The sequence below is a fragment of the Diplotaxodon limnothrissa genome, linkage group LG15 (assembly GCF_057381915.1).
Source record: "Diplotaxodon limnothrissa isolate DT_005_m linkage group LG15, D_limnothrissa_male_GT1.1, whole genome shotgun sequence".
In the NCBI taxonomy this organism is placed as follows: Eukaryota; Metazoa; Chordata; class Actinopteri; order Cichliformes; family Cichlidae; genus Diplotaxodon; species Diplotaxodon limnothrissa.
The window spans coordinates 27,946,539-27,958,073 of NC_140610.1; the positions used below are offsets into that span (position 1 = coordinate 27,946,539).

Sequence of the window (11,535 nt, forward strand, 5' to 3'; positions counted from 1 at the left end):
AAATGAATACTCTCATTTTCTGGAACAGGAGGAACAGAAGTTCTAGAGTTCATGAAGCTGACGTTAGCGGCCTTGGGGGAAACGGTACGTTTATCCCTCGACACAGAAGGCGAATGTAGGGGGACTTTGTCACTCACCCTAGGCGGTTGGTCGAGAAGAGTCCCAGGCTCCTGCTGGAGCCGTGAGTGCTGGCGGCACGTTCGCCGCTTCCAAGTAGAAGAGGGAGCAGCGCTGGCAGAATGCGACAAGGAATGACTCGGCTGTGGCTGCTCCTGCTGTGATGTGGAAACGCTGGGTGAGTCGGGTGGCACTATAATGACCCTAACATCTTGTAGAAAGCTTGAGCTGGTGTAAGCTGGTTGCTCGCGGTCTCATAGCAATCCTCCCGGGACCGGCGGGAGCGTTTTCTGTGAGACCGGGGCATCCGGGGGGAAGAAGCAGGTGAGTGGACCGAAGGGTAAGCAGCTAGTGAGGAACGGCAGCACGGAGGCCCTCCAAGCGCTAGCCGGGTCCCGTCAAAGGCTGAGCTGCGCTTCCTCAGTGAGTCTGCTGGATCCATACTGGTCGCGTCATTCTGTCATGAATCGCTGTGTGGCAGGCAAGCAGGAGTGGTGGACCCAAAATGCAGAACTCAGACACGGAAGTGAAACTTAAAGCGCAGCTTTATTGCTGGGAAAAACCTCGTACAAACTAAACTCACCAAAAGAAAACCAAAAGTCAGAACAGAGGAACCAAGGACTGAAACACTGGAAAGAAACACTAAACTGGAGCAGGAGACCAAACACTAGGAACATAGAAGCAGAACAGCTAGTTGAGGGTACGACGCGACACTGACACAGAGAAACACAGGGCTTAAATACACAGATGGCAGTAATCAAGGGATGAGAGACAGGAGGGGAACACACCTGGGAGAAATCACAGCTGACGAGACAGGGGAAACATAAACTGAACACACTGACATGAGACATGAACTTTCAGAATAAAACAGGAAACTAACAGACAGAGAACCAGACAGGACACTGAACTTGACAGGCAGACTCATGAGCAGACACAATAACACCATGGACAGACAGAGGGAACACAGAAGTGGGAGCAGGCATGCAAAGAACAGAAACCTAACAAATGGCAAAATCACAACAGAATACACACTCTGAATGAACAAAAGCATAAGGAAACACAAAACACTGAGTCCTCAGACTCAGGACCATGACAGGGCGCTATGAAGATTGCAAACAAGGTAGGAGAAAGGCAGCAGCCCTGTCTGGTAGACTGCTCTAATTTTATGGTCTCAGTTAAACTACCATTTATTCTTATTCTTGCGGTCGGGTTTTGATAAAGTGTTTTAATACATCTGATAGCTTTATCATGAAATCCAACTTTCTCAAGTACGTGATATAGAAAATTTCAATTTATGCTATCGAAAGCCTTTTATGCGTTGAGGCTTATTAAGGCTGCACATTTTCCTTTTTTCGAATATTACTGATAATATATAAAGTTCTCTTTATATTATCTTGGGTTTGACATCCCTTTATAAAGCCTATCTGGTCTTCATTGATAATATCACTAATAAAATATTCATATCTTTTAGAAATAACTGAGGTATATAATTTATAATCAACATTTAGTATTGATATGGGTCTATAATCTGAACAAATCTCGCTGGATTTTTTCTTGGGGATCCCTGTTATGACCGCTTCTTTCCATGAAGGGGGCATTTCACCATGTTCGAGTGTATATCTGAATGATTTTTCGAGTAGTGGTATAAGCTGTTCTTTAAAGGTTTTATACCACTAGGATGGTAAACCGTCACTACCGGGAGATTTGTTTGACTTTAATTTATTTATTGCTTTATCTATCTCTGTTTCCGTGATAGGAGAGGTCAGATAGTCATTATGATTTTTCCCAACTGAGGGTAAATTCAGTTTCTCAAGAAAAGCTTTTATCTGGTCGATGTGAGGGGAGTATGGATGGGTATCGAAACCCGGTTCTTGTTGAGAACCGGTTCCCACTGTTTCAATTCCTTGGAATTGTTTGCCATTTTTGCAAACGATTCCCTTGTCGATTCCAGTCGCCCCGAATGACATCACCACGTTGCGAAGCGTCATTTACCTGGCAGGAAACACGGCGCGAAAGCGGCTCAAACGCTCAAAAGTTTGGTTATACTTTACGAGAATGGATGACAACAGGGCAACTTTTCAGTACTTGAAAAGTAGATATTTCATTTAGGGAAGGAAACACTACGAATATGCAAAAGCATTTGCTCACAAAACACGTGATAACCTTAAATGAATGTCGTGTTTTTAATTCCGCTCCAGACTCGTGAATCTCAACCCAGCAGCAGCGGTAACGTTTGTACGTTCTCTCCCGTTAATGGGGCAGGTAAATAATCAACTAACAGTGCATATTATGTTAGCGCGATCTGTTTTATTACAAAACCTGCCATTACTGTGCATTTAGGTGATCATGATGAGAGAGACAGAGTCTGGCTCAGATGCTGGCAGTTCTCGCTGCAGTCTATCGGTAGCGTCTCCTTTCAGGCCAGGATAGACGAATGTCACCGAGCAGTGACTAAGTTTGTGGTAAAAGGCTGCCACAGCAGATGCCCCCGATTTTCGGTAAGTGAATGTGTTTAATTGTAGGCAGGGACATTACTGGATATTCTTGTGTAATTGCTACAGAATAATTTATGGTATACTTTGTTGTTGCTACAGAAGAATATTTATTTTATTATTTTACATTTACAATTTTCTTTCCTGGGGACCCTGTGACACCCCATTGAAGAGCCGTAGGCTGGATCTCTTAAGATCTCACTGCTGGGTTTGTAAGGCCATGTTACTTGTAAATTTCTATCTTGTTCAAAGAGAAGATATAAAACAAAGTTCTAAGCTAATCGAACTTAGTGTTCTCCCTTTTTAAAAAGAATCGTAAGAGAATCGATAAAGAATCGGATCGTTAAACAGAATCGAAAATGGAATCGGAATCGTGAAAATCTTATCAATACCCATCCCTACAAGGGGGAGAGGCTGACTGTATAAGTTTCTATAGTAGTCCATAAACTGAGTTCCATTCTTTTAGGGTCATGAATTATTTGATCTGTTTCTATATCCCTTATCTTGTGAATTATCCGATCTCTTTGTTGTTTTTTCAGTTGTTTTGACAATAATTTGTTTGGCCTTGGTCCCACTTCATAGTAGGATTGTTTTAAAAATCTATTCTATTTTTTATATTTCTGAGGCTAGTATTTTATCTATTTTATCCCTAATTTCATTCATTTTTGGAAGCAATGAAGGGTCTTGTGTGGTCTTGTGTTGTTGTTCAATTAAAAAAAGGTTCTCCTTCTCCTTCTTGTATACCTCCTCTCTGTTTTTTTAATTGTGGCAGTCTTGGCAACAAATTTTCCCCTTATAACTGCTTTGAGAGCATCCCATAGTATGACTGGGGTAACTTCTCCATTATCGTTTTCATTTTGATAGGTTATAAAGTCCTTCTTTAGTTCCTCCACGTATGACTTATTATTTAATATTCCCACATTTAGCCTCCATAATGTATTTTTCTCCTGTACTTTCAAATAAAGTATAAGGTGGATTGCACAGTGATCAGATACATCTGCTTGTTGAATTTCACACTCTTTTACCCTGTTTAAATCATTATTATTCATGAAGAAGTAATCAATTCTAGCATAGCTGCTGTGGGGGGGAGAATAGTGTCTATAGTCTTTTTGTAGAGGGATGAAACTCCATATACCAACTATCCATGACGATATGAACTATAAAATGAGTTAGCATTGTCACGATCCTGGGTCTTATGACCCAGTGTTTTGAGTTTTAGTTCTTTTGATGTTTATAGTGTATGTTTAAGCTTATCAGGTTTCCTAAGTTCATTTGTTATCATGCCTAAGTGTTTCTAGTTCTTATTATCTCCCCCTCGTGTTTCCAACTATGTTAAATCTCCCCTGCTCTTCATGTGTTTCATATCTGTGTCTTACGTTGTCAAGTTCGGGTTGTCATGTCTACGTCTCATTATGTTTCCCGTTTTATTGTGAAGAGGTCTGGTGTTTCTGTGTTCATCGTGTTCAGTTTTACTCTCCCACTGTGACGTCATTATGTTCATGTGTCAGCTGGTTCCCCATGTGTTGCCACTTTCCTCATTATCCTCCTGTGTCTATTTAGTCCATGTGCTTTCAGTCATTCGTTGTCAGGTCGTCTGCTCATCCATGTCTCATCTCCAGGTATCTCTGTCAGTTCACTATGGTTAAGGTTTTTCATGTTTAGTTTTAGTTCACCCAGTTTAGGTTATTGTTTAGTTTTCACCGATGCCCTATTATTTTGTACCCTCGTTGCTAGCCTCAATAAACGGCTTGTTTTGTTAATCCACACCACGTTTTGGTCTGCGTTTGAGTCCTCCTCTGCAACACATACGGTCTGCCCCAGCCAGACCGTGACAAGCATATCTGAACCTCTTAAGTTTCTCGCTTTCCAGACAAGACAGAGGCGCTTCTTGTAGAAAAATAATTTGTGACTTGTCTTTCTTTAATTTGGTCATTACCTTCTGACACTTCACAGGATTATTTAGACCATTAATATTGAACGTCAGTATTTGAATATTATGATCAATCATTTCTAATGGGTTTAAGCAGCAGTCCAACTCTAAACATAGAAAACAAAAACAAAAAACAACAGTTCAACATTAAACACTTGTACTTGTACTTATCCATCCCGTATAGTCCCTGTTGATGGGAGGAGGGATTTGTGCCTCACTATGGTGGGGGCCCTCCCCAGCTGTGAGAATAAACCCACAAAAACTAGAATTGTCCAACATTTGGTGGTTGCAGCAAAATACTCCCTCTTATTGGTTTTACTGATCTATAAACTTAAGTCGTGAGTCATTGTAACTCGTTTGACCCAGATTAGTGTATTAGATTAATACTCTACAATACAAAAGTAAATCTCCTTTTAAGTAGGAAAATAATAGTATTTAAGTTCACCCACGTGGAGCTGTACTATCTAAAGTGGCGACGGTGCGTTTCCATCGTAGCACTGTGTTCAGTCGCTCCTCTGCAGCCACTGCGATGTTAGCTTTTGTCGTCACTTTCACCCTGAATCCACGTCAATTCAGGTCTCGTGCTGCCTCTTCTGCTGTGCTGTAAATCACTAGACCGGTATCCCAATACAGCCGCATCTTTGTATAGGGTGTCTGGTACCGGATCCCCTTCTCCTCCAGAGCTGCTTTTATGGGCCCATATGTCTTACGCTTTTCCATAACATCTATTGCATAGTCGTTATCAAAGTAATGTCTTTCTTGTTAATCTCCATCTTCTGTTGCCATGCTTTCCTAAAGACCAATTCTTTAACGTGAAACTCCAAAAAGTTAACAATTATTGATCTCGGGGAAGCGACAGCTGATGGCTTTGGTATCGATGCTCTGTGTGCCCGCTGGATACAGAGGTCAAGTCCCTCTGGCAGGGTCAGGTGGCATTTAAACAGCTTGTTAACAAATTCAATGACAGATCTTCCTTCTTTTTCCTCTGGCACCCCGTAAATCCTCATATTATTTCTTCTTGAGCGGCTCTCAAGATCAACAACTTTGTCCCGCATCTGCAAGTTTTCTTTCACCACCGCCAGTAGCGTTTCTTTCATCTCCAAGCAGGCAAACTCCATGTTCGCTATTCGGGTTTGTGACTGTGCTATGTTGGTTTTTTGGCTCTGGAGTTCCTGCATAACTTGGTAAATGGCCTGTATTTATATAGCGCTTTTCTAGTCCTTAAGGACCCCAAAGCGCTTTACATATCCAGTCATGCACCCATTCACGCACACATTCACACACTGGTGATGGTAAGCTACATTGTAGCCACAGCCACCCTGGGGCGCACTGACAGAGGCGAGGCTGCCGGACACTGGCGCCACCGGGCCCTCTGACCACCACCAGTAGGCAACGGGTGAAATGTCTTGCCCAAGGACACAACGACCGAGACTGTCCAAGCCGGGGCTCGAACCGGCAACCTTCCGATTACAAGGCGAACGCCCAACTCTTGAGCCACGATCGCCCCCCACTTCACCTTTAAACTCCGTAAGGTCTTCTTTCAAAACTTTCTTGACATCGTTTTTAAATTCGTCCAGATCGTGTCTCATTTCTTATTTAAAATCTTTTAGCTCTGTATGGAGCATTGTTAGAGCTTGTAGCAGAGCATTTTGATCAGTGCTGGCTTCAGCTAGCATAGTTTCTCCGCTGTGGTCTTTTTCCTCGTGTCTGGTAGACTTGGTCACTTCTGGGATCTGTTGTGTGTCAGTCGTTTTTTATTCATCATCTGACTCCTTAGCTTTCTCCCTCCGACCATACTTTGATTAAGATGGTATCAGTGTTATTTATGTTGATAGGAGGTAGCTTGTCCAAACCGATTTGAGGATCTCGCTATTATACGTCTATCTTGTTGTAGCACCACGCCAGAAGTCCAATGATGTTTTTCTTATTAAGCTCTTGCCAGCATCGTGCAAACCACAGTTCAAATCAAGGTTGTAGCTGACTTATAATAAACAAGGCAAAGTCAGGGATAACAGTTCAAGTGCCTACCATCACTTTATACAGTCTAACAAACACATGCATACCTGTCCTTCAGATGAAGTGCTCTTTTGCAACAGTGAAATTCTTTAAGAGGGATGTTTGGTCTTTAAGCACAAAGTTAGCATTAGTTAGCTTCTCCTGATAGATGAGGGCTGCTAACATCAGGTAACGTTGGGAATACTCTTTGTTTTCTCCTAGTTAATGTCTCATCTGTGACTAGTTGTCCTTTGAATCACACAACAATGTGATTAGTGATCAACATGGCTATTTATTTAATTGTGAATGCTTGTGCATTTGTTAAATACGTCATATGTCATAAAGGCAGACAAAGGCATGAGTGATTCTCTCAAGAAACTGAGAGAAGATGGCATTAAGACAAAACCAAAGGGTGCAAAAAAGCCTTCCACCACAATCATGTGGTGATTCAAGAAGGAGTCATTGAGCATGAAGTATGGAAGACCCTGGATACACTGGAGAGGTTACCTCTTTGGGCTGCAGTGTGGAGGTTAGCATCGCTTCATCACAGCAAGAAGGTCCTGGCTTCAAATTCAGTGCCTATGTGGGTTCTTTCTGTGTGGAATTTGTATGTTCTCCCAATGTCAGGCGCTAGTTTTCACATAGATCTTTGTAGAGGAGAGACAGTTGTATCAGGACAAGGTGTTCTCCCTTATCCATCTGAGTTTTCAGGAGTTTCTGGTTGATGAATCGCCTTGAGGCAACTTTTGTTGTGATTTGGCGCTATATAAATAAAATTGAATTGAATTGAATGTGATGAATGTCCATCAGACATCCTGATGGACAAACAACAAATATTATCAATGGTCTCAAATACATTTCCACCACATTGCTGTGAAAAAGTCTTTCAACAACATCTTTTTGCTCAGATTTATCATTATTATAAGTTGATGCACTCTCAAATAATCAAAGGTAGCAGCTGTACATCTTTGATTTACATCTTTACGTGGTCAGTACACACAAACAAAACAGTGAAGAAGGCGCAGCAGCGCCTCTTCTTTCTCAGGAGACTGAAAAGATTCGGCATGAGCCCCCGCATCCTCAGGACCTTCTATCGCTGTGCCATTGAGAGCATCCTCACTGGATGCATCACCACCTGGTATGGCAACAGCACCGCCTACAACTGCAAAGCTCTCCAGCGAGTAGTGCGGTGCTCTGAACGGATAATTGGAGGTGAGCTTCCCTCCCTCCAAGACATCTACAGGAAGCGCTGCCTGAGGAAAGCGGGGAGGATCATCAAGGACTCCAGTCACCCCAGCCATAAACTGTTCAGACTGCTTCCATCAGGAAGGAGGTTCTGCAGCATCCGGTCCCGTACCAGCAGACTGAGAGACAGCTTCTTCCACCAGGCCATCAGACTGCTGAACACTTCATAGGCACCTCAGCTTCACTACTGGAACTTCAACATTATGCACTCCACACTGTATATAAATGCCACTTGTTTTGCACATATTCAACTCTGTATATTTTATATATTTTATTATTATTATTATTATTATTTTATTTTTTTACTATTTAATTTGTAAAAATGTGTATACACACACACACACACACACACACACACACACACACGTAGGAAAATATTTAGTATACACATCCAGAAATGCATACACTATTATATATTGTACATATATTTATTAGTTTCAGGTTGGCCATTCTTGTATTTTGCTCGTTTGTGTTGTTGTGTTTGCACATCTCTGTTGCTTGTGGGGCTCGCACACAAGAATTTCACTCGCATGTGCTGTGCCAGTGTGCCTGCACATGTGATGTGACAATAAAAAGTGATTTGATTTGATTTGATATTTTAAAGTACGGGTATTTCCCCATACTTTAACAATGCAAGTATTTCAAAGGGGGTGCCATAAAGACTTTATAGCAGTGGTCTCCAAACTACGGCCCGCCTCCACACTTGACCTGGCCCCCTGAACAATATTAGAGATGCATTATTATTTTTTCAGTCTGGCCACGCGATCGACACTAATGCACCCATAGAACACTGGGGTGTAGTGGGCCTGCCCGACTGAATCTCTGGAAATGTTTCCCCATGTTAATAAAGCTCATTTGATTTGAATTGTGAACAAAAAAATTTTTTTTGCTACTACGACGTCACTTTGCCCAGAACGTGAACGTGCCCCCCCAGAACGGAATAATGGCAAAAAGGTTAGGTAAGAGAAAAATTGATTCAGAATGCATGGTATTTAACCTGCAGTGGACACACAATTATTTTTTTGTTCAATGCAAAGAAAAGGCTGTTTGTCTCATCTGTCAAGAGACGGTGGCGGTATTCAAAGAATACAATCTGCGCCGACATTATGAATGCCGTCACAAAGACAAGTATGATAGCTTCCAAGGCCAAATGCGAACAGACAAAATCTCAAAGATAAAAAGTGGACTGTTAGCTCAGCAGACTGCATTTGTACGCCAAACTCAGCTGAACCAGTCATCAGTTCGGGCCAGCTGTCGTGTTGCTCAACTCCTTGCAAGCTACGGTAAACCTTTCACTGAGGGAGAGTTTGTCAAGAAATGTTTGAATGTTGTCGTGGAGGAGGTGTGTCCCGATAAGAAAGATGTCTTTAATGCTGTGAGTCTATCGGCGAGCACAATCACCAGACGCGTGGAAGAAATAGGGGGTAATGTATAGGCCCAGCTGCAGCAAAAGACGAAAGAATTTGACTATTTTTCATTAGCACTGGATGAGAGCACAGACGTGCAGGACACAGCGCAGCTTCTTATTTTTATTCGTGGAGTTAGCGCAAACTTTGAGATGTGTGAGGAGCTGGCAGCCCTCCAATTGTCTGAAAGGCACTACGACGGGGGAGGATATTTTCGACAAAGTATGTCAAACAATGGAAGAGTTAGATCTGGACTGGGCAAAGCTTGCTAGCATCACAACTGACGGGGCTCCTTGTATGGTGGGCGCATCTCGGGGCCTAATAGGACGCATGAACCGCGAGATGGAAGAACGGGGTCTCATCGCCCCTCTACAAGTCCACTGCATAATTCACGAGCAAGCGCTTTGCTGCAAAGTGTTGAAGTGGGATTCTGTCATGAAGGCTGTGGTATCATGCATAAACTTCATTAGAGCAAACGGACTTAAACACAGGCAGTTCCAACAATTCCTGTCTGAACTGGACTCTGCGTACAGAGATGTACTGTACTACACAGAGGTCCGATGGTTGAGCCGCGGCAGAGTTTTGAGGCGTTTTTACGAGCTGCTACCCGAAATTAACGCATTTCTTCATTCAAAAGGCAAAACGGTCCCAGAGCTGATCAACCCAGAATGGAAGTGGCACCTCGCATTTTTAACAGACGTGACGGAAATGCTGAACGGCCTTAAATTGCAGCTACAAGGCCAGGGGAAACTCATTTGCGACATGTATTCCCACATAAAAGCATTTGAGTTGAAACTAGCGCTGCTTTTGGAACAAGTGAAAAAGCACAACTTCACCCATCTCCCTGCTACCCAAAACCTTTCTGCAGAGAACCCAGCGGTCCTGTTCCCAGCTGAAAAGTGTGTGGAAGCACTGGAAATGCTGAAGGCGGAGTTCAGTGTGCGATTCCGTCAACTACATGTTCATGCAAAAGAAATCCATCTTTTCCAAAACCCCTTTGTTGCCGACATCGATGAAGCCCAGCCTTTTTATCAGTTTGAGCTGGCCGAGTTACAGAACTGTGATGTTCTGAAAGATGCATTCAAGCCCAACAGTCTCGTTGACTTCTATGCCGCCACACAACAGAACCAGCAGGCACACGGGCCTCTGGCAGGAACGCAACAGAACCAGCAGGCACATGGGCCTCTGGCAGCGACAGAACAGGACCAGCAGGCACACGGGCCTCTGGCAGGGACAGAACAGGACCAGCAGGCACACGGGTCTCTGGCAAACACATAGCGGCCTGCAGCTGCGCAGAGCATTGACCCTGCTCAGGCAGCGACAGCCGGGTGCAGTCCTCAGCTGGCTTCTTAAACTCCAGGGGTCCAGAGTCTGATGGGGGCTGAAACCCAGCCACTGGGGAGGCCCTGGAGTGCATCTCAGTCTCAGAACTGGCCAGCCTTTGAGGAATGTTGACATTGTTCTTGGGTTTGTCTCTCTGCTTAGAGTACGAAGTTGTTGAACTGTCCGTTATGGGTTGGACTGACATGGCTTGCTGTACAGGAGGAGTAGGTGAAGGTGATGGCTGAACAGGTGGTGGAGCAACTGACACAGGATGCAGGGCTGGTGACTGCTGAACAGGAGGCTGAACTGAGGATAAAGCTAATGATTCTTCTGCCAACCGGGCTACTGACTGGGCCATGGATTGTAACAGGGTTTGTAATAAGTCTGGCTGTGACTGTAATTGAGCTATGGATTGTGAGGCTGAATGTGGCGGAGGTGGCGACTGGGCTTCTGGCCGGGCGGCTAACTGAGCTTCTGGCCGGGCGGCTAACTGAGCTTCTGGCGATAAACAGTTTTTGTCCTGTGCCGTACAGAACATCACCCCTGAGTAAACGGTCCCACAGTTCAGACCAATAATACTGTCCTGTCCACTCACCACAGCTGGCCGCTCGGAAATCCCCAGGTCCGACTGTGGCGAGGAGCGTCGGCAGTGTGAGCGCCGTTTCCCCCTCGAAGGCTGGGTTGACGTGCCGGGCAGAACATCCTCTGTCGGACCGGGCAGTGAAGCATGAGTTGCAGGGTGGGTGGTAGCAGCCGGGGGGTGAAGACGGAGTCCATTCAGAATGAAATTCTGTGCGAGCGGGTGAAGTGAGCTGAGCAGCCAGGGGAGACCAGAAACCAAGCGCTGTAGCCGATTAGCCACGGCTTGGCGAAATTCTCTCCCCTCGTGCTCCAGCCACGCGTTAATTAATTTGTCCACGGAGTAAACAATGTCCTCCCGGAGCTCCTTGGGCGGGTTGAATACTGCTGGGTCCATAGTGGCCGGTTCGTACTGTCACGGCTGCCGAGGCGAGCCGTGTGGAGTTAG

General features: G+C 44.3%; 1 protein-coding gene across 1 annotated transcript; it reads left to right on the plus strand.

Annotated features, from left to right (window-relative positions):
- The first annotated feature begins 9,419 nt into the window (after positions 1-9,419).
- LOC146617696 (general transcription factor II-I repeat domain-containing protein 2-like) lies at positions 9,420-11,239 on the plus strand. The gene is made up of 2 exons (XM_085373511.1): positions 9,420-10,319; positions 11,072-11,239. The coding sequence occupies exons 1-2, from the start codon at positions 9,420-9,422 to the stop codon at positions 11,237-11,239; spliced, it is 1,068 nt and encodes a 355-aa protein (XP_085229637.1).
- Positions 11,240-11,535: the final 296 nt, after the last annotated feature.